The 25,163-nt window shown below is 57.9% G+C and overlaps 1 protein-coding gene and 1 pseudogene across 6 annotated transcripts; both read right to left on the bottom strand.

The window, feature by feature from the left end:
• Window positions 1-1,808, bottom strand: LOC140711954 (uncharacterized; annotated as a pseudogene).
• Window positions 1,809-2,497: 689 nt separating this feature from the next.
• Window positions 2,498-24,821, bottom strand: EPN1 (epsin 1). 6 transcript variants are annotated; one of them, XM_007998198.3, is made up of 12 exons: window positions 24,559-24,821; window positions 22,888-22,949; window positions 21,120-21,448; window positions 12,421-12,670; window positions 9,082-9,206; window positions 8,707-8,781; window positions 8,125-8,208; window positions 6,090-6,393; window positions 5,384-5,494; window positions 5,144-5,230; window positions 3,274-3,531; window positions 2,498-3,109 (listed from the first exon to the last, which is right to left on the bottom strand). In XM_007998198.3, the coding sequence occupies exons 3-12, from the start codon at window positions 21,345-21,347 to the stop codon at window positions 2,901-2,903; spliced, it is 1,731 nt and encodes a 576-aa protein (XP_007996389.1). In that variant the 5' UTR covers window positions 21,348-21,448; window positions 22,888-22,949; window positions 24,559-24,821; the 3' UTR covers window positions 2,498-2,900. The 6 variants fall into 6 exon arrangements, with proteins under 6 accessions (XP_007996389.1, XP_007996391.1, XP_007996388.1 ...); XM_007998200.3 differs by having other exon boundaries at window positions 21,120-21,468; XM_007998197.3 differs by lacking the exon at window positions 22,888-22,949.
• Window positions 24,822-25,163: the final 342 nt, after the last annotated feature.

Genomic DNA, 25,163 nt, shown 5'->3' on the forward strand with positions numbered 1-25,163 from the left:
TTCAGCCTCCACCATCCCCAGGTGACCTTTGATCACCCTGGCCTGCCTTCAGCAAGAATCCTGCTAGGTGGGTTTAGCCAAAACCCCCCGGACCCCTGAGGTTTGCTCTTAGTGATTTTCCATCCACTGATGGTACCTGTACCTATCTCGATGGTCCTGAATAAAGTCTTCCTTATGGCCATTTAACAAGCTCACCATCCCACCCTGGGGACAGAGACGCATTTGCTGTAGAAAGAGGGACACAAATACAGTGGGGTGAACCCTCAATCAGGGACAACAGCGGGCTCCCAGCATTCAACCCTGCGTGTTGCTAAGCCCAGGTGCTTGGGCCTCCTCCTGCTGAGCACTTTGGTGGCTGGAATATTCTGGAAAGAGGAATAAAGTAGGAGACATGAGATCCGTGGTGCTACTTGGTAATTCGCACTGTAGGGAAAGGAAGATGCCGAGGATGCTGTAAATAAGCCCCGAATTTATGTGCAAGCCTCTGGGTTTTTGTCTTGTGTTTTCAATAGTCTTGTTTTGCCAAATGAGGAAATGGTGGGGAGAACTGAAGCCTTACACCTTTAACCCTTCCACTGGACTAAGCCCAAATGTATCATTTTATCTTCTTCCTCCTCAGCTTTTCTGAAGAGAAAGGGAGTGAAGGCACGGCACTGTGAAATCGTGAAACTTATCCTTAACTTGGTGAATGGAGGGTCTGACAAGTGAGGAGCCGAGGAGCTACGACCCCGTGGGGAGACCAAGATCGCCAAGAGCGGGGCTCACCTCCCCTTTCCCTGGAATCCTACTCAGAGCTGCCTTTGGCTGGCTCTCCATGCCCTGGGGGGCTCCCCCATCACATCTGCCTAGAGCAGCAGGGTCTCGGAGAGCCCAAGCGTAAGGGACGCTTGCTGCTGCCCAGGAACGGCACCCTGTCCCGGGAAGTGACTCCCCCACAACATACCCGGGCCACGTGTGAGAAGAGGGCTTCCCCTCCCTGGCTAAGGAAGGGAGATGCTCCTCTGCAACTGAACCTGTAACCAGCTGACCCCAAAGTTCCTGTGTCCCTGGGCCCCACCCCTTCCTGCACGGCGTGGTCAGCAATTCCTCCATCAAGCCCCCCACAACCCTCCAGACACCCTGGTCTGCAGCGGCAAGTGGAGGCCACAGAACGGTCCGACACAGGTCATGACCCAATTCACAGCAAGTAACAGAACCCCAACCTCACGTCACCCCGATGGCACTTCTTTTGCTCAGCAATCCCCAGGTGACGTGGGTCCACCAGGGAGGGGGCACACAGGGTGGCCACCAGGCCGCTTGGACACCGCAGTCACGTCCCCCTCAGGGCCTCCAACCCTCCACTGGCTGGGTGCTCCCTGGACCCCAACCCACAGCAGCAAGTGTCCCTGCAACACAGCTATCTGGCCCCACGCTGAGCCCAAAGCATCTCCGGGCAGAAGGGGCAAGAAGTCGTCTGACTCCAGGGGTCTGGCCCCACACAGCCTACAGCCCGCACCCCCGCACAGCCCGCACCCCGCACAGCCCGCACCCCGCACAGCCCGCACCCCGCACAGCCCGCACCCCAGCACAGCCCGTACCCCAGCAGAGCCCGCACCCCAGCAGAGCCCGCACCCCAGCAGAGCCCGCACCCCAGCAGAGCCCGCACCCCAGCAGAGCCCGCACCCCACACAGCCTGCACCCCAGCAGAGCCTGCACCCCAGGACAGCCTGCACCCCGCACAGCCTGCACCCCAGCACCTCTGAGACAAGAGCTGTCAGAGTCACTGAGGGAGCGAACCCAGCCGTCAGGACTTGACCCCAGGGGATCATGGAGGGAGACTCCACATGGAAGAACGGCCTGTTCCACTTAAAACAGACACAGCCAGATCCCCATCACTGAGGCCCTGGCTGTGGGGCCTGCAACAAGCTGTCACCTACCCCTGGAGATAACAGCAACACCCCCTCACAAGGCGGCCCGAGGCTTCTCTGGGATGATCCCATCAGGTGTGGTCCAGCCCAGGACAACGGCACACAGACGACAACCAGGAGGCGCCTGGTGGTTCACTCAGCTCAGCCGACAGAGGCTGACGCGGTTTCCGGGAGTGCAGGGATGGATTAGTGATGCTTGCAGGGGGCCCAGGTGATGGCGATGGTGATCTGTGTTGCGTATGTGCCATCCCTCAGGATTCTTTTTCTCCCTGAACCCCAGTGCACTCTGACCTCATCCTAGTGTTCCCTCAACACAAGAGCGAGGCCTCCTGCACTGGGAGCGTCTGGCCACGAGTGGCCTCCTGACCACCTGGACCTGCGTGGGCTACAGCTCTGCCAGGCCTCGCGCCGTCCACCCTCAACCCAGCCACCCCTTGACCCGGGAGGATCAGGGAAATCAGGACTTCTGAGGCAGAACGGCTGGTTCCCAGCCACCCTCGAGAGAGAGATGGGACCTGAGCCCCGGGTCCCTGGATGAAGGGCTCTGGGGGACACGCGAAATCACAGATGGGAAGCTGGGGGAGCCAAGCCCGTGGGAATTGCCATTTATTCCCAAAGTTGCCAAAATCATCACCAAGGATTCACCGAGGGTGCATGAGGGGGTGCGTGAGGGGAACAAGGAGGCTCAAACACTGACTGGGGGTTGAGAGTTTGGAGGGAGGGGGAATGGGTGGGGGCCCCAGCCGCCCCTCCCCCTTCTAATGCCACGGGAAAGGGGTCCTCCTCTGGCCAGCTCCCCTCCCCAGGCCCCATGTCCAGTTTCTCTCCAGGGAGGTGGGGTGGGAAAGGAAGAGGGTGTAGTGTGAGTGGGCCCCAGGAGGGGGAAGGGCACTGGGGGCAGGGATCCCCCATTTCACATGCACTCACAACACTGATCTCCCAGGGAGCCAGAATGGGGCAGCTGGATGGAGCCAGGCCCCCTTCCGCCCTGGATTATAGGAGGAAGGGGTTAGTGTTGGGGGCCGGGGGACCTGGGGGCATCATGGGGGGTAGGCCAGGGCCCCCGCCAAGGGGAGAGATGTACGTGGGTGGCGCTCCAGGGACAGGAGGCACAGGACTGAGACGGAGCTGGTTCAGGGTGAGCGTTGCAGGGGGCGCGGGCTGGAAGGGGTTCGTGACGGAGGGGCCAGTGGCTGGGCCTCCTGCAGGAAGAGCAGACCAGAGACACGCAGTGCAGTCAGTGGCGCGGCCCACCTGTGTCCATTCAGCACGTGCAGGCGAGGGGCGAAGCGTCCCTGCCCTGTGAGGCACCTGCTCTGCTGGAACCCACAGGGAGGACTTGGGCAGGTGATGGGCCCACACTCACCGCCTGGCAGGAAGGGGTTGGAGGCCTTGGCTCCAGACGGCGTGGGGCCCGGCCGGCTCACCAGCGAGTCCAGGTCGACGAGGGCTGCATTGGGCCCCAGGAATGACTCCGGCGTCTTCCGGGTGGGGGGCGTGGGAGTTGGTGTGGCTGCAGGTGGGGGGCTGCCCACAGCCTCAGCCAGAGATCCCCTGACCCCACTCATGTCAAATGCCCCAGGGCTTCGGGCCGGCACCTCTCCTGCCAGCAGCTCCAGCTCTCCTGGAAGGAGCGGGGAGAGGGGCTCAGACAGGGCAGATAGCAGCAAGGCTCCAACCTGGGAGCAGTATAGGCCATCATAGGGGGCGCTTCAAAGAGCCCGGTGCCCAGAAGCCTCAGGAAAGCGGAACTGAGGTGCAGAGCAGAGCAACGCCTGCCCAGGCCAAAAGCTTGCATGTCAGCCCAGATTCCCACAAGGTGGGTCTGATTCCAGTGAGCAAACGCAAGAGGGATGACGAAAGCAGGTGTCACCCTCTGACAACCACAAGGCAGCAACTGCTTCAGGGAGGGGCTGTCCAGGGTCTCTAGGCCCACAGGGGAAGGCAGCAGGGGCCTGTTCACAGGGGCCTCCAGGCTTAGAGAAGCCTGCCCTCAGACGCTCCTTGAGTACACAGCCCCAGCGGGAGCTTCCAAGTGGACGGAGAGCGCAGACACGTGTTCCGGGCCGGCGTGAAGACGTCTGTTGGCTGGAGGTCTTTTTTTGTTTTTTTTTTGATGGAGTTTCGCTCGTTTCCCCGGATGGAGTGCAATGGCACCTCAGCTCACTGCAACTTCCACCTCCTGGGTTCAAGCGATTCTCCTGCCTCAGCCTCCCGAGTAGCTGGGATTACAGGCGTGTGCCACCACGCCCGGCTAATTTTGTGTTTTTAGTAGAGACGGGGTTTTGGCCATGTTGGTCAGGCTGGTCTTGAACTCCTGACCTCAGGTGATCTGCCCACCTCGATCTTCCAAAGTGCTGGGATTACAGGCGCAAGCCACTGCGCCTGGCCTGATTTTCTTTTTAAATAGATTTAACAATTCTACTGTTGAAAAAATGCACACATTTGTATGGGACAAAAAAAGGCCTAAAAGAAGGAAAACTGCAGGCTGGAAGACTGCTCTATGTTAACCTAGATAATGAGAGGAGGGGAGTGCGGGCGCAGCTCACTCCCCGCTAGCCGCAGGCCTTTCATCAGGGGAAACAGGTTTCTGTACCACAACCTGTGCCTCAATAACAGCTCACTTAAACAAAAAAACCAAGAGATCAGGCTGACATGACTCATCATGGGACAGAGAGGTGCCAGCTGAGGGCCATGGTGACCTCGGACACTCCTGATGGAGTAGCCACTCAGGGACTCAGCAGATGGGCCCGTCACAGGCGGCACGTGCCGGCTTACACCAGCTGAAAACCCCAAGGAGCCAGGGCAGCTAAAGGCAGCACCCACGAGGACGCACCCTGGCCAGCCCTGGAGCCACCAGCAGGCGAGTGGGGACCTGGAAGGGGAGCCTCGGCTGCCTTCCAAACCCATCCATGCATCTCACTGCACAGGACAAGACAGTCCCTGTTCTTTGACACACTTGAAGAGTCTGCAAGGCACTCAAGCGATGTGGAGGCAGAGACGGGTCAGAGGTCGACATTTGGGTGGGAAACCTTGAGAAGAATTGTTTCTCTCTAAATCTGCAATTTCTCTAAAATCAAGATGCACACTTCTTTTAAAGACAGGTGGATGGTTCTGGCCCACTCTACCCAAGTCAACTTTTCATCCTTAAGTCCAGCCGGCCCTGTCTGGAGTGGGACAGAGACAGCCGGGAATGGGGCTCCCTCGGGCTGCTGGGAAGAAAGGCAGGGGCTCACCCGCGCTGCTCCCAGAGGTCGGCAGTGCCGTGCGGAGTCGGTCGAAGTCAGAGAACTCGTCAGGCTCCATGTCGAATCCCCCGGTGGCTGTGGGGTCAGGATGCTCTGCTCAGCCCCTCCCTGGGGCTCCGCCTCAGCTCCCACCTCCAGTCCAGGCATCCACCCTTCCTTGGGATGCTCGACTCTAACATCTCCCACTCACTCCCGCCGGGGGCTCCGTTCCCACCCCCACTGCAGTACCTGTGGTGCCATTGGTGCTGGGTTTGGCAGGTGACCCTCCCCAGGGATCTGAGAAGGCTGGAGCTGGTGTCCAGGGATCGGAGGCCGAGGGTCCACTGACCGGGACCCCACCTGGGTGAGGACACAAGAGCATGAGGAGCTGGCAACCTTGACTGCCCAGATGGCCGGGGAGGGCCATTGCCTCTGAATCTGTGGCTATTCACACAAAAGCTCCCTTGCTCCCGCTCTCCTGCACACAAACTCAAATTCCAACTGGGCATCACTGCCAGGCTCTGGCCCTGGGACCCCAGCTGGGGTGAGGGGCTTCCCCGCAGCCTCTGCCAGATCTACCCAGCCCCCCACAGCTCCCCCATCCCTCCCCTGTCCAGCTGGGTGTCAGGCCCTTCTCCACCCGCACCTCCCAGCTCCACCCACCGCCCTTCACAGATGCCTACATCGCACAGGCTCTGCCCTGGCCGCAGCCTCTGTGCCCCTTGGCTGAGTTGCTCCCCATAGCACACCCCCATGTCCTCCAAGGCACAATCTGACACACCCTGTCCTGGGCTGTCTCATCTGACTCCCTCCCTTGCCCCCTCCCCTGTACCCAGGACGGCCCCACCACTGCCCGGCGCCACTTGGCTGCATCTGTCCCTGTCCAGGGGCACAGCCAACCAAGGACAGGTGCACACAGGCACAGAGGCCGCACGCAAGCAGGCCACGCACTCACCATCGGAACTTCCCCATGGATCCGGCGTGGGCCCCTCCCCAGCTGCAGGGGCTGGGGTCCCACCCCAAGGGTCAACTGAGGGTCCTGCAGGGGCAGCAGGCCTCCAGGGGTCCCCAGAGGCCGGCGTGGGGGCTGGACCTCCCCAGGGATCAGCAGCCGGAGGGACAGGGGGGCCGCCCCAGGGGTCTGAGGTGGGGGCAGCCGTGGGGACAGCAGCAGCCATGGGTGCTGGGCCCCCCCAGGGGTCTGTGGTCGGGGGAGGAGCTGGGGCCGTGAAGACGTCAGCAAGGTCCATGAGGGACGACTGTGGGGGAGAAAGAAGAGGAGGAGCATGAAGAAGTGGTGGGAAGCCCAGGACAGGGACCAAGCTGGGGCCCGTCACTGGGGAGGTGGCCAAGCCCTGGGTGTCCAGACAGCAGCCATCCGTAAGGAGTAAGAGGCAGGCAGGCCCCAAACACACCACCCACCCTCCCTCCTCGTACGTCCTAGGGTCAGCCCACCCCTGCCCACCTCCCCCACCCCAGGGAGCCCCAAAACAGGCCACACCCCTGCCCCACATCCATTCTGCGCACCACAGCAGGGCAGCCCCTTAACCCCACCTGCTCCCAGGTCCTTGCCCAGCCCTGACTGAGGATGGAGGCCAAGCCCTCCCCTCACTCAACCCAAAGCAGCTCACTCCTCCCTCTGCCCACCGTGCCTTCTTCAGTCAGCCCCGCCAGTCCCTGCACCATGCCTTCCCCGGGGAAGGCCCCCTGAACCCCACTCAGGTCACCCTGAGCACCTCTCATGATGCCCCCTACATTGCCCTGCCGTCACCCCACAGTCATCGCACTGCAGGCCTTCCCACGCCGCACGCACACGCCGCAAGGTCCTGTGTTCTGGAGGTGGCACACGACGGGCCCAGCTAACCAGAGCCCGTCTCGGAAAGTGCAAGTGTCCCCCACAGACTCATGCACACATCTCCAGTCAGCACCGTGAAGCAAAGACCCCGGGGGGGTGGGAGGGGAAGAAGAGCTGAGTCCAGGGCAGGAGAAGAGATGGGTGAGATCCGGTGCTCCTCCAATGGGGCAGCCCTTACTGGGGTCATTGAGCTGTAGGGGACACTGGTAAAGACCCCTTGGCTGAGGCCAACATAAAGAGGCTTTCCATCTACCAAGAAAGTCCCGCTGGGCCTATCACTTATGGCCACAAGCTGTCTGCCGCCTCCCATGGAGAGGGGGCCTTGTCCCCACCCCTCAAACCTGGGCTGGCCTCAGGACCTGCTGAGACCAACAGCAGTGCACAGGCTGGGGAGCCAACTCCAACCCAGCTCGATGAGCCTGCCCTGGGCGGGGGCAGCAGCGGCTACTGTGCTGTGAGGACACTCGGGACAGACTAGTAACTGGGAAGAGGCCAGGGGAGGAGGCTGGAGGGCAAGGCCAGTGTGGACGCCCTGGTCCCAGAGGCGTGAGTGACCTCAGCTCTGACACGAAACAAAACCAGCCAGCAGGGCCCCATCACAGAGAAGTACTGAAGCGTGACCTGAAAGCGCAAAGTTGTGGGAGGGTTTGCTACTCAGCTGCAGAGCACAGGAATGCCCCAGAAACACTGTCTGCAAGGGCGGGACCATGCCTCATCGCTCACCAACAGACCCTGGTGTGCAGCACACGGCATGGCACCAAGGAGGTGCCGAAGAAAGTGTAACAGATGGGCGAGCCCTGCACCCTCCTTCCTGTGGCCATGTCAGGCTGTTGACCTATTATGGGCCTCCCCATTCAGCTGTGGCGGGTGGGGGTGGCCCTCATGGTGCTCGGCCCGAGGAGGGATGGCCAGTGCTGACCACAGAAAGTGGCCGCAGGGCAGCCTGGTCAGTCACCAGCCTCAGCCCAGCGGGGAGGAAGAGGCAGTGAGAGGCCAACCGGGCCTGGAAACCCAGTGGCCAGCTCCAGGACCTTGTGTTTCAGCCTCTGCTCCAGGGACCTGGCCATGCAGGAATGAGCGATGGAACGGACGGACACCTGCAGGGGCCAGGGAGGGCAGAGCAAGCCCCGCTCACCTCCTCCTTGCCCCCGGTCTCTCTCTTGCTCTCCTCAATCGCCATCTGCAGCCGCAAGTCATCCCCGCGACGGATCCGCTCCTCCTGTTGGGGCACAGGCAGCGGCCAGGGAGACATGAGAACGTGAGCCGTAGGCAGATGCCACCTCAGCCCGGAAGCCCCAGCAACCCCTCCCACCCCAATGAAGGCAGCTGAAGGATTCGATGGGATGCGGACAATGTATGAAATGTGGATGGGGCACCTGGGTCAAAGGTCGGGTGGGACACGGGGATGAGGGGAGTGGGGTGCTGTGCTGGGGCACCCAGGGAGGACAGGCACCCGCCTCAGTGGTTATCTCCTGCGTTGGGGGGAGGAAGGGACCCTGGTCACCCAAGCAACCTTGGCACGGCTGCACTGGCCGCCACCCAGGCTCTGTCTGACCTGAGGTCCTACATCCTACAGCTGAAGGTACTGAGGTTTCAACACGTGTGAGCCTGTGGGCTTTCCAGCCCAGCAGGATGGTGGGGGTGACTTAGGAAGGGGCGATGGGGCTGGTCTGAGGGGAGTCCCCGGCAGGGGCAGGGACAGGGAGGCTGCTCTGACCTTATCATGCTCTTCTCGGCTCAAACTAAGGGCCAGCTGGAGCTGGGCGTCGTCCTCGGGGCCGCAGGATGGGGGCTGGGGGAGAGAGAGTGTGAGGGGCATGGTGGGAGGGGCCAGAGGCAGAGGCAGAGGTAGAGCCAGAGTCAGATAGGGTCAAAGAAAGAGAGGGCTTGGGGTCCCTGAACCAGTGAGGGACAGGCAGAGAGTGACACGCAGAGGGACGGGGGTGAGGATGAGGCAGGACTGGGGAGGAGACGAGTGACAGCACGTGGAGCAGCGACAGTGAGGGCCAGGCCTGGGTCTGGCTGGGAGGCAGCCTGAGGTGAGACGTGGAGGCGGGTGGCGGACAGACAGCCCCAGCTGCACGCCCGGTACCTGGTCAGCCTCCTCCTTGCTCATGGCCAGGGCCAGCTGGAGCTGCAGCTCCTCCTCCCCACTGCTCTGTGGCCATGCCTGTTCCGCATCAGGAGGGGGGCCCGAGCCCACAGCTGCTGATGAGGCTGGAGGGCGGGGGAGAAACGCGTGAGACCCAGACCAGGGAACGAGACAGGAAACCCCACAGCCTAGACAGATGGGGGCTTCTGTGTCCAACCCCACCCTCCAAGTCCCCCACCCTCCAGCCTCTGAAGGCCAAGACTAGGACCGAGAGGCAGAGACCAGACACCAGGTGCTCAGAGGAGAAAGGGTGGGGATGCAGGGTCCCCCGGGGGGAGGGGAGGATGCAGGCAGCCCCACCCATGGGAGGGGCCAGGCATCAGGGAAGGACCAGAGCAAAAGTCAATCTGATAAGCAGATGGGGAACCCCAGGAACCTCTGAGCCCTGCTACCACCAGGACTCCCCGCGTGCCTGGGGTCTGTCGCTGGGCCCCTGGGGGATGGGAGGTCCTTCCTCCCGGGTCTCCCAGGCCTCTGTTTCCAGGGCTTGTGGAGAATGGTAGCTCTGGCAGGGAACAACTGGAATTCAGAGTGGGAGAACAGCGTCTGTTGAGACGGCAGGATCCAAGGCCTGGTCAGGGCTGGGGAGTGGGCCAGGAAGGAGCCCTTGGTTCCAGGAGCAGGAGGGGGAGGGGGAGAGAGGACACAGGAAAGCACGGCCGGACCCTCCAGGAGGGTGCTGAGATATCCCCGGCCTCCACTGCAGTATCCTCTGTGACCCCGCCTACCCTCAAACTCTGTCCTGACACTGTTCTCTCCACCCTCAAGGCCTGTGGACCCTAGGCCCCCTCCACAGTGCAGAGAACAGGCTCCAACCAGGCTCCAGGCCCGTCGAGCGCGGGGCCATCGCCCCAGCCTCCAAAGCCCCAGGGTGGACCTTGCGTCTCCTGCCCCGCCCTCCCCACCACTGTGCACTCGTCAGCAAGTTCTGTCCGATCCAGCTCCAAGACGCCTGGCACCTGTGCTCTATACTGCTGTCCCCACCCAACCCACTCCCCAGGCCCAGGCCTCTCCCTGACGAGCAGGCCCTGGCTCCCCTCGCCCGGAGCTGCAGCAGACAGCTGTCTGGCGGCCCCACCCACACCAGGTTCAGGGGCCCCCAGGCTGGCCCCCGTGCAGTGTGCCCAGGACTGGGTGCATGGTATGCCCAGGGAGCACGTGGGCGGCAGAGCGGGGCCAAAGGGTGGCCATCCGGGCTTATGAGTGAAGAAAGGATGCGAGAACTAGCAGCGGTTGAAGGACTTGGGTGGGTAAGTGGCCGTCTAGGAGGACGGGCAGATAGAAGGGCAGCGTGGGGCACAGGTGAGGCCGGGGCACAGAGAGGACCACACTCTTGTGGCCCCTCCTCCTCTTCCCTGCCTCTGCGACTTCCTCCTAAGCTCTGGGGACTCTCAATGGTGGGTGCTGGGAATCGACACCCCATTGCCCAACCTCTACCTTGCAAATGCCCCAACCCCCCCAGCCCAGTAGTGGCTAAATCCAATGCCCAGCAGCCCTGAGGGCCGCACCTCCCACATTACAGGTAATATGGGCACCCAGCCAGCAACACCCGGACCTTCCCATCACCGGATCACCCAGCCTCAGTGCTGCCCGGGGACCACAGGCCCTTCCCCGCCTACTGGGGGTCTCGGGGTGCACTCCCTAGCTGCCCCCAACCTCCTCCCCAGCCACAGCCCTCCACATAGCTCGCTCCAGGACAGGGGCCAGCACACCACAGTGGCAGCCACAGCTGGCCTGAGAAGGTCTAAGAAAGGCCTTTACATTTTTCAATGATGGGAAACAATGAAAAGAATGCACCAAGATGGGCGAAAACTCGAGTATCCTTAAAAAATTAAATAACAACTGAAAAGTCTTCAAAAGACACGTGAAAACTACATGAAATTCACATTCCGGAGTCCTTGGTGAGTGTCAGAGGGGCGCAACCGCTTCCCAGCAACTGCTGGCAGACAGGGCCAGGCAGCTGGGATGGGAAGGCGTGGCCAGCAACGCAGAGGACACTGGCTCTGGCCCTGCACAGAGTCTGACCACCCCCAAGCCAGGATCTCCCACCCTCAGGCCTCTTCCCTGAGGCTCCCGCTCTCCTCCCAGCTCCTGCCAACGTCCCTCCTCAGTCCACCCCAACCCCGCCGCCCACCTGTCTGCCTCAAGCTAACCAGCCCCTCTCTGCCACCCACACTCCCTCCTGGTGTCCCTGGCTCTGAGCACTCCCACGCCACGCCAGCTTCTTCCCCTCCACTTCACACTCTGCTTTCACGCCGTCTACCAGCTCCTGGGTCCTTCCTCTGGAGTTCTGGGCAGGGCCGTACACACCCCATCGCACCCATGTATCCCCGTGGGTGCTGAACAGTGATCCCAAATGAGACCTGTCCACACAGAAGGCCTGACTCCCCACACAAGTCCAGTCCCTCGAGCCGGACCCCATGGGGGCCACAGGCCCTTCGTGCTGTCTGCGCCGGCCTGGCGGACCCACCTCCATCTCCAGGGCAGTGCTCTAGCGGCCCCTCCCCATCTCACGCACCCCCACTAACTGAGGCACCTCCACTCTTCCTGGAGAGCAGAAGAGCCTCGCAGACATTCTCCAGCCTCCCTCCCAGTCCTGAGCAGCAGGACTAGTCTCTGCGCAGCTGTGAGCCCGCGACCAGCACAGCTCACACTTTCCGGCACAGTCCAAGGCCCACACACCCATCACATAACTGGAAATGTTTCGTGGGGCAGATCTTGGCCTGACGATGTGGGAGGCACTATTTCAAGTTTTGTTTTCAGGGCTGGTAACCACCCACCAGACTGAGTCCTCCACCTCCGGAAGGCATTGTCAAGGCTCCTAACGCAGGCCCAGATGCCTGGTGCAACCTGCAGGCCCTGGCTCTGGCCTTCCTTCTGTGCCCCTTCCAGGCCACCCTCTGCCTCTTATCTCGGCGCAGACAGAAGCACGGCATCCTCGGGAGTCACTGTGTGACTGTCCCCTCAGAGCCCTGTCCCCAGCACTGACCGCCCTCAGGCCCTGAGCCTATGGGGAAGTGGAATAAAAGTTCCCAGTTCTAGACCTGCCCTGGGGCACAAGGCAAGAGGCAGGAAGGGCCCCAGAGCTGCTGCATGGGAGGTGCTAAGGGAAAAAAGGGCGCAAGTGAGACCAGAGCAAGGGTCCCAGGTGAGGGGAGGAAAAGGGGGATGCCTCAGTTGCTCCTGGCCGGGAGACAGGGAAGCAGGCGGCTGGGTGCTGGGAGCCGCAGCAGGCAGAGGACAGACTCTAGGCCGTCAGGGACCGCAGGGAGGGCTCACCTGTGGCGGTCTGTGCCAGCTTTTCCTTGGTCTTGAGTGCATGTGCCCGCTCCTCCCGCAGCCGGTCCTCGTCGCGCAGCAGAGCCACCAGCTGCTTGGCTTTCTCGCGCACGTTCACGCCCTGGTCCTTGCCGTCGCGGTCCACGTACTGGAAGTCCTTCAGCGTCTGCACGGCATACATGTTCTCCTTGCACTGCTGTGACACGCGCTCCGAGCCGGTCTTGATGAGGTACTCCATCAGCGTCATGGCCTGCGGGCGGGCACAGGGACGCCCGGTCAGCACGCTGGGCGGTCAGCACGCTGGGCAGGCACCGCAAGGCGGGCTGGAGACGGCCCAGGCCCTGGGGCGGCTGACTGGGTGCAAGTCCCACAACCCACCTGTCCCCACCGAGTACGACACGGCCCCATGCTGTGACGGGGACCAGCCGCGGAGTGACGGCCCCGTGCTGTGACGGGGACCCGCCGCGGAGGGACGGCCCCGTGCTGTGACGGGGACCCGCCGCGGAGGGACGGCTCGTGCTGTGACGGGGACCCGCTGCGGAGGGACTGCGTTCAGCGACAGATACACAGTAGGCCACACGGCCTGGGATTCCGTCCACATGAATCATCCAGAACCGGCAAATCCAGACAGACAGAGAGTGGATTATGGGTTGCCGGGGGAGGAGGGAGGCATGGAGAGGGAACACCTGAAGGCTATGGGTTTTCTCTCTGGGGCGATGAAGGAGTTCTGAAGCTGGACAGAGGTGGTCGCACAGCACTGTGAATGGGCCGAATGCCGCTGAACTGTGCGGTATGAGGAGGACTGCACACTGTAGGAGCTCCATCTCAATCCAAATAAAAGAGGAAATGGCAGCTGCAAGCACCACAGCCACCGTGGGCATCACCTGGCATCCCGGAGCCCTGCCTATAATTTCTCTACAACTAAAATCTAAAGTAACATGGCCAAGAAAACCACATTAGTTAAATCACAATGAAGGAGGTCTTAGTATTCAGTTTGAAATGTGTCAGTATTTCTGACCGTAAAACCTCACGCTGGTATTAACAGCCTGGAGCAGTAGCTTGTCACCTCTGCAAGAAGGGAAGAGATCCACGCAAGTGCCCACATAGGCCTGGGTTCTCTCGGGAGGGGCACCGAGGTTCCACACCACCAGGAGCAAGAGGACAGGGCAGAGGGAACATGACCGTTCCATCTGCACCCTTTGGTATATTTGCATTTTATAATATGAAAACAAACTTGCTTTCAACAAGTTGAAATTAATAGTGGGGGCCGGGGGACCAAGGTCTCTGTGGCTCTTCCTAGCTCAGGCTCAAGTCCTGGGCTTGAGGGGTCATGGCCCCCTCAAGGCTCTACAGGGGGTATCTTGGTCACTGACCTCAGAAAAAGGCACACCTTTGATTTTGGAGGTGATCCCAGGGCCTCCACAGAGCCACAGAAACCCACCCAGGGCTCCTAGGGGAAGAGTCAGCTATCACAGCTAAGCTCCGTCTGAACCAAGGAGAAAGCCAGGAAAGATGCCAGGGCCATTCATATCTCCTTGCCCTCTGAGGCAGCTGGACCTAGCTCTGGCAAGGGGCCTTTCAAAGGTGTGTTAACAGCATTTACAGTGTAATCAGAGATTAGTCTTTAACCGGCCCTCAAGGTATTTACACGAAAAGAGAAAGGAAAGAAGATAAGCCATTTCTATGCTTTATCACACCCTAAGCCAAGAGGCAGTCCCAGGTCCACAACTCCTGGGGCCCTTGTGTTTTGGAATTCAGAATTTTCCTGAGTTCAGACCAGGAAAACAACGCACATACAACACATAAGAGAACACTCCAGGCACAGTCCTGCCAACAGCCACATTACTGCGGGACCAGCAGACACCATATAAACGACCTCACATCAGTCTGGGTCAGACTTTGTGCCAAATGGATCATGAAACATTTTTGTTTCCAGAGCTCTCTGGACTTTGGTATCGCAGCTAAAAAGACTGTGAAGTGGGAAATAGTGCAAAAATCCACCCACAGTGAACTGCATATATAAACTATGGTACACTCACACAGTGGGACTACCACATACACTGAAATTAAAAATAAACGAGGCCAGGCATGGTGGCTTACACCTATAATCCCAGCACTATGGGAAGCTGAGGCAGGTGAACACCCGAGGTCAGGGATTCGAGACCAGCCTGGCCCACATGGTGAAACCGTTTCCACTAAAAATACAAAACAATTAGCCAGGCATGGTGGTGCACACCTGTAATCCCTGCTACTCAGGAGGCTGAGGTGGGAGGATCCCTTGGATGGGGGAGGTAGAGGTTACAGTCAGCCAAGATCACGCCACTGTACTCCAGCCTGGGAGACAGAGTGAGATTCCATTTAAAAATAAATAAATAAGGCCGGGTGTGGTGACTCATGCCTGTAATCTTACCACTTTAAGAGGCCAAGGTGGGTGGATCACAAGGTCAGGAGTTTGAGACCAGCCTGGCCAACATGGTGAAACCCCATCTCTACTAAAGATACAAAAAAGTAGCTGGGCTTGGTAGTGCGCACCTGTAATCCCAGCTACTCAGGAGGGTGGGGCTAGGAGAATCGTTTGAACCCAGGAGGCAGAGGTTCCAGTAAGCCGAGATCGCATCATTGCACTCCAGCCTGGACAACAGGGCAAGATTCCGTCTCAAAAATAAATAAGTAAATAAATAAAATAAATCAATAAATGAAACAAATAAATATCCGGGCACAGTGGCTCATGCCTGTAATCCCAGTACTTTGAGAGGCCGAGGCGGGCAGATCATCTGAGGTTAGGAGTTAGAGACCAGCCTGGCCAAGATGGTGAAACCCCATCTCTACTAAAAATACAAAAACTTAGCTGGGCATGGTGGCATGCCCCTATAATTCCAGCTACTCAGGAGGCTGAGGCAGGAGAATCACTTATCTTGGGAGGCAGAGGTTGCAGTGAGCCAAGATAGCGCCACTGCACTCCAGCCTGGGCAGTAAGAGCAAAACTCCATCTCAAGAAAAAACAAAAAATAGTCCGGGCACGGTGGCTCACACCTGTAATCCCAACACTTTGGGAGGCCAAGGTGGGCGAACCACGAGGTCAGAAGTTCAAGACCAGCCTGGCCAATATAGTGAAACCCTATTTCTACTGAAAGTACAAAAATTAGCCAGGTGTGGTGGCAGGCACCTGTAATCCCAGCTACTCAGAAGGCTAAGGCAGGAGAATTGCTTGAACCTGGGAGGCAGAAGTTGCAGTGCGCTGAGGTCGTGCCATTGCACTCCAGTCTGGGCAACACAGCGAGACTCCGTCTCATAAATAAGAAAGAATAATTAAATGAATTTTAATAAGATTAATTATTTAATAATAAGGTTATTACTTAATGTTATTATATTGGGTGCAGTGGCTCAATCCTGTAACCCCAGTGCTTTGGGAGGCTGAAGTGGGTGGATCACTTGAGTCCAGAAGTTCAAGATCATCCTGGGCGACATGGCGAAACCCCATCTCTAAATAAATAAATAAATAAATAAAATAACAAAAAATTAGCCAGGTGTGGTGGCACGTGCCTGTCATCCCTGCTACTTCGGAGGCTGTGGCTGGAGGATTGCTTAAGCCCAGGAGGCAGAGGCTGCAGTGAGCCGAGACCACGCCACTGCACTCTAGCCTGGGTAACAGTGAGACTCTTTCTCAAGATAAACGAAAACTGCTTTATGCAACGAAAACTGCTTTATGCTATGCAACATAAAACTGCTTTATCAACCTTGCTGACCTGATGGTGATGGTGAGCAAAAGAAGCCAGACACAAAAGACCACACGTGACTTCCCGTATATAAAGTTCAAGAACAGTCTTGGCAGACAGAAGTCAGACACGGTGCCCGCGGGAGACGGGTTTCCTGAGGGAACCTGGAAGGCTGGATGCATCCTCTACCTCCCTCTAGGCGAAGGCTACACAGGTGTCCAATGTGTTATACATTCATGATGTGCTTAGTATGCAATTCCTTAATGAAAAATTTAAAATCTTATTTTAGAAGTGAGCAGGCCGGGCGCGGTGGCTCAAGCCTGTAATCCCAGCACTTTGGGAGGCCGAGACGGGCGGATCACGAGGTCCGGAGATCGAGACCATCCTGGCTAACATGGTGAAACTCCGTCTCTACTAAAAAATACAAAAAAACTAGCCAGGTGTGGTGACAGGTGCCTGTAGTCCCAGCTACTTGGGAGGCTGAGGCAGGAGAATGGCGTGAACCCGGGAGGCGGAGCTTGCAGTGAGCTGAGATCCAGCCACTGCACTCCACCCTGGGCGACAGAGCGAGACTCCGTCTCAAAAAAAAAAAAAAAAAAGTGAGCAAGTGGGCCAGATATAGTGGCTCATGTCTATAATCCCAGCCCTTTGGGATGCCAAGACAAGAGGATCACTCGAGCCCAGGAGTTCAAGACCAGCCTGGGCAATACAGTGAGACCCCTCATCTCTACAAAAAATTTTTAAAATAGCCAGGCATGGTGGTACGTGCCTGTGGTCCCAGCTATTCCTCAACCATGCCTGGAGCCCAGGAGGTCAAGGCTCAGTGAGCTATGATTGTACTGATGGATTCCAGCCTGGGCTACAGAGCAAGACCCTGTCTCTAAAAAAGTTGGAAAAAAAAAAAAGTTTGCCGAATAAGTTGTTTCTCCTTTGCTTTTCTAAAAACAAACAAAAAGCAGTGGGCAACTGCATAAAGTAATAGCCCTTTTTAATGCCAAAGGCAGCTTTATCAAGGACATGCTGCAATGCAGAAATAAAGTTTAAAACAGGAATCAGCCTAACATTCTGTAAGGAGCCAGCTGAAAAAATTTCAGTTTTTCAGGCCATATACTCTCTGTCTCAACTACTCCACAGCCACAGATGAATGGGCCTGGCTGTGTTCCTTCACTTTTTTACAAAAACGGCTGTGGGTGGGATTTCACCAGTGGGCTGTACTTTGCTGACCCCTGGTTTAAAGTCAAGACTGAGAGACCCTGCATTCCTCAGAAGTGAGGTGGCAGTGCAGGGCCCAGAGGGTGGGCTCGGGGCAGGACCCAGAGCGGGGGTTCGGGGCAGGGCCCAGAGGGTGGGCTCGGGGCAGGGCCCAGAGCGGGGGTTCGGGGCAGGGCCCAGAGCGGGGGTTCGGGGCAGGACCCAGAGCGGGGGTTCGGGGCAGGGCCCAGAGGGTGGGCTCGGGACTCCTCTTGGCTCTACCACATCCTGCGTGGTAGAGCTGAGCTCCTTTGTGTCTCAGTTTCCTCATCTGGAAAACAGAGAAAAAGGAAGAAAAGAACTTCCTTCACCAGGCAACTGTGGATTTGATGAGAACCTACGTGTGCTACACATACAAGGTACCAAATAAACGCCGGCCCTTACTCACCAAGACTCACCCCCAAGGCCACGCAGGGAGGCCGTGCAGAGCCAGATCACCCTCCTTCTCCACGGGGACAATAAGATCCACAAAGTACCAGCCAGCAGGGCCACAGGGTAGGACAGCCTGGGCTCTGAACAGACGGGCCCAAGGCCCAGCTCCCCCACAAGCCTGAGCAGGCCACCTCCCCCATCTCTGGGCCTCAGTTTCCCCATCCATTAAAGTGGAAAGACTGCTCCTACACAACCCACCACCTGGGGTGAAGTGACAAGATGAGACCATGTGGCAAAGGGATGGTGGGAAGCAAGAGGACCCACCCTCATGCCGGAACAGGTCAGCACAGAGGGCTCTGGAGAGGGTCAGAGGGCGTGCAGCAGCTTCACAGTGGCTCAGGCCTCTGGGCCTGTGGGGTTGTCCTCATCACCTGTACTTCCAGAAGGGGACTACAGGATAGAAGTGGTCATCCAAGAGGGGAGGCGCTGGCTAGACGTGGACGCAGGGAGCCCCTCCTGGACCCCTGCTCTGTGCCTATGCTCAGCTATCAGCACATGCCACAGCAGGGACAACAGTGACACGTGCTGACCTCACAAAGCTGCTCTCAGGACAGTGTTCAGCAGGCAGCACAAGCGGCAACCAAAGCAGGTTTCCACAGACACCATCAACCCTCCCCGGGGGTACTGAGGCTGAACCCCACCCTCAGTGTGAGGAATCAGCCGTTCAGGGTGGAGCAGGAACCCCATGTCCTCAGCCACATGGGCTGGGGATCCCCATGCTCAAAGAGAAAGGCCAGCGCCCAGACTCTGCTGTGGGGAGCACAGAAAGGAGAGTCTCAAGAATCAAGAGATGCTGTGAGGATGGTGAACACAGCAAGAACAGCTAGGCCTGGGGAGGGTTCCAGAGGGGCTACGAAAACCACAGGGGAGGTCTTGGGGGTGACTAAAACCTTCTATGCCTTGGCTGTGATGACAGTTATGAAATATGTGTATCTGTCAGAACCCAGAAAACTCTATCTTGAAAGGCTGGGTTTTACCGTGCAAATTATACCTCAGTAAACCTACCTTTACAAAGTTACTAGAAAGAACCAGGCTAGAAAGGCTAAGACCTGTGACTGGCTGGCTGCTTCCTCCAGGAAGTCTGCCCTGACTGCCTGAGGCCCGCAGAGCCTTATGCTATGTTCCCTCCTTCATGGCACCCGCCAGCCTATCGGCTCAACTCCCACCGAACTGGGAGCTGCCTGAGGGTCAGGGCTGGGTCCCCAGCACCGTCCAGCAAGAGGCTGCCCACAGGTAACCAACCTCAGGACAAAAGTGCGACATGAACAAAAACAATCAAGTTGCTTCCCCATGGAGGCTCTCCCACCTCCTGTAGGAAGCAGCCCAAGCCCCGCCTGGCACTGAAGGCCACATCCCTCTCCTGCCCTGCCCTGCCGTCCACCCCGGCCACCAGCACCGCATGCTCCCTAGCAGACTCTCAGGCCTTGGCACCTGCCAGCCCTGCCCACAGGCCACTCTGTCTCTGCCCCCAGCAGCATCACTCTGGCCACTAGCCAGAAGGATCTGCGTCTAGGGCCCCTCTGGATTCATCACCTCTGCACACCCACCCCTCCAGCCCCACCTGCCCCTCTAGCCCTGCCCCTCCTCCTTGCCTCCACAGAGGCTCCCCTGCACCCCCAGGCTTTTCCACGATCCTCAACTAAACAAACGCCACCCAGCCCTTCACAATAAATGACCAATAACTGATTCAACCTATGACTCAACCCAATCTTGGTGTGTCGGGCTGGGCATGAAAACGAGTCACAGGAAATGAGCCTCAATCCCTGCTCCCACGTGGAAGTGGTGCAGCGCTCCGGGCCTCAGCCTCCTCATCTGTGAGTGGCGGCAACTGCCCTCACCTGGGCAGAAGTCTCCAACATCAGCAACGACGGGGACCTCGCCCAGAAAAGGCCCAGGTCTAAGTGCACGAGGGTGGAGCCTTGCAGGTCTGGTGCACCAAGACACCCAGAGCGGGCCCTCTGCAGATGCTTGCCAATGGACCGCAACAGCAGCTGTCTAACACTCACCAGCCCCTAACCCGAGTCAGATGTGAATCAACTCCACGGGCCCTCACAGAGGGAGATTCAGGGACGAGCCTGAGATCCCACCACCGGGAGAGTAACCCGGCCCCAGCCCACGTCCTTGGCCACTTTGCCGTAACACGAGGAACACAGTAACCAAAGACCAAAGGTGGGGATGCTAAGGCCCCTGGACCCCACGAGCAGCAAATTGAAAACCCACTCGCTGAGTCCTGCTCACAGGTGCGAGCCCTTTGACCCAAAACCTGCGATCTGCGTGTGTGGTCAGTGGATCAGGGCCAGCAACTAGGCCACATCCATGGAGGGCACTTTGGCCACATTTGCCACATTACACATGCACGAGCCTCTTGACTCGGCAACTCCAGTTCTAGAAAACAGCAAAGGTACAAGGATATTCACGGCAATCTCATTCTTAAAACACTGCAAAACCCTTTTCAAAAAAATCCACCAACAAGTCACTAGTTAAATAAATTATGACCAATCCACAGAGTTGAAAGTTCTGCAGTTGTAAAAGAAAAAAAAAAGCAGCAAATCTTTTACATCCTGATAGGCAATGTTCAAGATAAAATCTCCTTTTCCTTTTTTAAATTGGGGTCTAATTTACATATGGTAAGACTCACTCATTTTAACATCAGTCTGAGTTCTGACAAACGCACAGGACGTGAAGCCACCACGGCACTCAAGGCACAGACCAGTCTCGCTGCCCCCAAAATGTCCTTGTGCTGCCCTTTCTAGGTGACCCCTCCCGTCCAACTCCCGGCGAGCACCAACCTGCTATCTGCATTCCATCCCTAGGGTCCTGTCTCTCCCACTGTGGGATCGATGCCAGCAAACCGTATGCAGGCTTCTGAGTCTGACAAGGAGTGTGAGAACACGACACTTCCAGCGTTCATCCCCAGCGTAGCATCGCCTGTGCCACGGGGAGCACACACCTGCCTGAGGGGCATTCACAGACGGGGCCCAGAGCGGAAACTTGGCTGCTGTGAGGAAAGGAACTGGGTATCTGGGCACACAGAAGAGATGGGCACTGTGAGCCCTTTCAGGCCTCCTGAGCACATGAATCTTACAAATGCACCACTCACTCAAAAACAGATTTTAACCACAAGGCTCCAAACTTCTTAGCCTTACATTCGTTGCCTTCATTAAACAAAAAGAGAGATTTTACTCTTCTACAGCTCCTCTTGAGAACCGGGATGCCATCCCAGGCAGGGTGCACAACATGGGCTCCTGCCCTCCCACCTGAGCCCCTGCACCTGCCTGGGGAGGAGAGCGGGACGCTGACCTTGTAGACGTGCCGCCAGTTCTTGCCATGGTCGTTGAGTCGCTTCCAGATCATGCTCATGATCTCCGAGAAGGCGACGACGTTGTAGGTGAGGTCGGCAATCTCTGACATGAGGGAGCTGGACGGACCCCAGGGGTCATTGCTCGTGGCCTCTCGAACCTTGATCTCCGCCTCTGAGTAGTTGTGGACAATGTTCTTCATCTGGCGCCTCAAGGACGAGGTCGACATGGTGCCCAGCTGCAGCAGCAAGGGGCACAGGGCCCCGATGCGTGGAGAGATGGGGCGACTCCCGGATGAAGGATGCGGCAGGCGCTGGCAGGTCACTGCATCTGAGAAGGGAACAGGACCTCTGGAAACACAAGTGGGACATGGGTTGCCCAGAGCCCTCAGGGTCAAAGATGAGTTCCTAACTGTGGCCCAGAAGGCTCTGTCCCTTGTTAACCTCTAGGTCTCACAGTAACCCCATCCATGTTTCAGTTCCTCAAACAGGCTGCCTCCTTCCTGCTGGGGCCCCTGCTCAGTGAGGCAGAGTATATGCAGTGGCACATCGCAGCCCCACACCCTGCCTCAGCCAGTTCCTGGCCAGGCCACCCTGGGTGGGCTGCCATCTCCTGCACCCCAGCTTTCTCTTCTGTCAAATGGGGCTCCATGCGGTCATCTAGGGAACTGACGCCCTGTAAACACTGCCAGCACATCCGGAGGCACTCCATCCTGCCCATGCGCTCTTCCTTCTTCCTCACCCAGGGATGTCCACTCACCCCAAGTGCTCTGCTTACACTTCCCAGGTCCACACCCAAATATCATGGTCACCTTTCCCTGGAGCCTCATCAGTAAACCCAGCCTCCCTCATGATTTTATATTCTTTTGTCTGATTCTGTAGCTCAGGTCAACCTACAGGCCCCAAGGGGGCAGAGAACATGCTTGTCTGGACGTGGCTTTTCCTAGCAAAGAAGCTGGCCCAGAAAAACCATTCAGTAAACCATGCGAGGAGGAAGTGGAGAGGGAGGGCAGGACAGACCTCTGGAACAAGGATGGAGCGGGCAGGAATCCACAGCAAAACAAGGACACATGAGAAAGAAAGCTGATGAAGGGATTAAAGACGGGGCAGGAGCAGGGAGCCAACCCAGGGCGGCAGGAAGAACCGGGGAAGCCAGAAGACCAGACGTCCCAAGGACAGGGGAAGCCCAGGGCTCAGGAGAGATAAGGAACCTAACAGCCCCACTGCCTGGGTCCCACCTGTGTGCCAGATGCTCACTCAGCACAAGAGGGACATTACATTTTTCAACACTGCATGCGGAGACTGGGTTCCTGGAGGTTAACTAACTCAACCAAGGTCACACACCAGGAATGGCAGGGTAGACTCAAACCAAGGCCCACCTGAACTCCAAAACTCATACTTTTAAATTAACCTCAATTAAATTAACCCACCCCAAGACTGGTGATGAGAAACAGGAGAGTCAAGCAAACGATGATGACACCAGCAGACACTCGCACTGCTCGTATCCCATGCCAGGCACTGTTTTAAGCGCTTTACATGTATTAACTCAGTTAATCCTTGAAACAACCCCATGATTCATAGTCACCTCACAGGGTGGAAACTGAGACACGGAGGTTCAGCCCCGTGCCCAGGGACACACACCTTACTCCTGGAGCAGCCTGGTTCCAGAGCCAGCTCTCATCACCGGTCTATGTGGCTCCAACAAGCCACAGAGGGAGATTTTCAAAGCCCCACCATGATGTAAGCCCAGGGGAAACAGGGATGACTGACCTCTGCTTCAAACCAGGAGACAGCTGGCCTCTGCTTCGAACTCAGACCAGAGAGCCAGGCACCTGAAGACAGATGTAGCTAGTTAAAAAGAAACTCTCCGGAGTCCCAAAGCAGCCCCAGCCTGACACATTAAGATGATGAGATGATGTAATACGGAGAAGGGGACTGACAAGAAATAGAGACAGACCCGGACAGAGAGAGACACACAGAAACCCAAACCGGGGCAGGAGGAGCTAGGCAGAGACACAATGAGAAAGATACAAGCAACAGCAGATATGAGAACATGGGAAGACAGGGAGGCAGGAGGCCAAGGAGGAAAGACAGAGGCCCAGAAACAAAAAGAGACCTGGCGAGAAATAAGAGACAAGAAAAATGGAATCTAATGGCAAAGAATATAAAATGTGGGTTCAAATCCTGGCCACATCAGCTACCTGCAGCGCCAACCTCCTTGAGATGCGGTTTGCTCAACTCTGAAATGAAAGAATTCCTACCTGGCAGGCCTGTTGATTAAATACGATGGGTACATACAGTGCTTGGCCCTGTGCCCTACAGATAGTAGGCGCTCAATAACACTGGCTGCTATTATTATCAGAGAAAAAAACAGAACAGTTCCAAAAGGGTGGCGGCAGAAAACACACTATCTTAATACTGTGTACTTCTTTGGCGTACATTAAAAAACATACCCAACTAGCACATCAAAGCTACGATTTCTCAGATACTGCTTAGAATGAGGCCGTATTTCAAATCAAGTTGATTCCAAGAGAATTATTAGATTAAAAAGAATACAAAGAATATGACAAAGCTCTCCAAGGAGTGCTCCAATAACCGACCGATATCTAACACTTACTGTGTAAAACTCTCTAAGCGCTGTAATGACAAAAACCAGAGCTCCCAGTAATTACACACTCGCTATGTGTCAGATACCGTCTGGTACTTATGTGTCACCTCAACTTACACGCACAAGGACCCAATGATGTAGAAACTATGAACGCCTACGAACTACGAATTTCCTACGACTAGGAAACTGAGGTTTGGAGATAGAGGATATCACCTGGCAAATACCACACAGCTTAGCAGGCAGCCGGGCCTCTGAATCCAAGGCTGGGGCTCTTCACCACCACACCGGAGACTCAGAAAACATGTGAAAAGGGGCAGATTCTAGATCAGGGAACAGACTCCTGGAAAGAAACTTCAGGATTGGAGGTGATAGGTATGGGGGCAAAACTCCGATGTTAAGACGGGACGGGGGTAAGATTTGCACCATAGGCAGAAAAGCCCGCAGGGAAGGGCTAGAGACACCTAGGGAAATGAAGACTCGGAAACTCGAAAGACACAAACAAAATCCTGACAGACACAGACTTGACAGGCAGAGGAAAAAGAGACCCGGGACAGACACACAGACACGCTCCTATCTCCAAACCCTTTTCTAAGTCTACTGAAACAGGCACAGGCAGAGCCCCACGGGAAACAGACGCGGACAGACACAGACAGGAGAGAGAGACAGACAAGACAACCGACACGGGGGCAGTCAAGGCCGACACAGGAGCAGAGACACAAAGGCCGCCAGAGACACCCAGAACCGGCCAGGCGCGAGCCCGCGCGCGCCGCGGCCCAGGCCCGAACGCCCGGAGCAGGCGGGCCGGCGTCCCCCGCGCTCCGCCCCGCGCTCACCTCGGCCCCCTCACGCCGGGCTCTGGGGGGTCATGGCGGTCAGCCCCCTACCCCGCTCGGCCTCGGTGTCGCGCAGCGTGCGCCGAGCCCCGGGCGGCGGACCAGGAGGCGCCACGGGCGCACGCACGAACGCAAGGGGGGCCGCACGACGACGGCTCCGCCGCCCCGCCGCCCAAAAGGGGCGCGGAGAGCCCGGCGGGGGAGGGGAGCCGCCGAGGAGACGGGAAGCAACCGAAGAGGGCGACGGACCGGAAGCGGAAATTACTGCGTGCCGCGCCCCGCCCTGGCGGGAGTCGCTTCCGCAGCCAAGCCAACCTGGAAGGCATCACTTCCGGCGCGCTGGCCCCCGTTGCTAGGCGCCTTACGTCATTTCCACCCGCTGCCGTGGGGGCTCCGCGGGGTGCTCAGCGGACGCCCGGGTTCCCCTCAAGCTGGCTTGGCGGCAACCGCGGAGCTCCTGGCGCACCCACGCCGCGCCCGCCCCGGCCCGCTCGGCCACCCTTCCTCCTGTCGGCGGGGTGGGAGAGCACTCGGGAACCTCACGCCCCCCGGGACTATGCCTGTACCGACCCCGAGGAGCGCACCGTGCAAGCAGGGAAGGCCCC

This window comes from Chlorocebus sabaeus, chromosome 6 (assembly GCF_047675955.1).
Source record: "Chlorocebus sabaeus isolate Y175 chromosome 6, mChlSab1.0.hap1, whole genome shotgun sequence".
In the NCBI taxonomy this organism is placed as follows: Eukaryota; Metazoa; Chordata; class Mammalia; order Primates; family Cercopithecidae; genus Chlorocebus; species Chlorocebus sabaeus.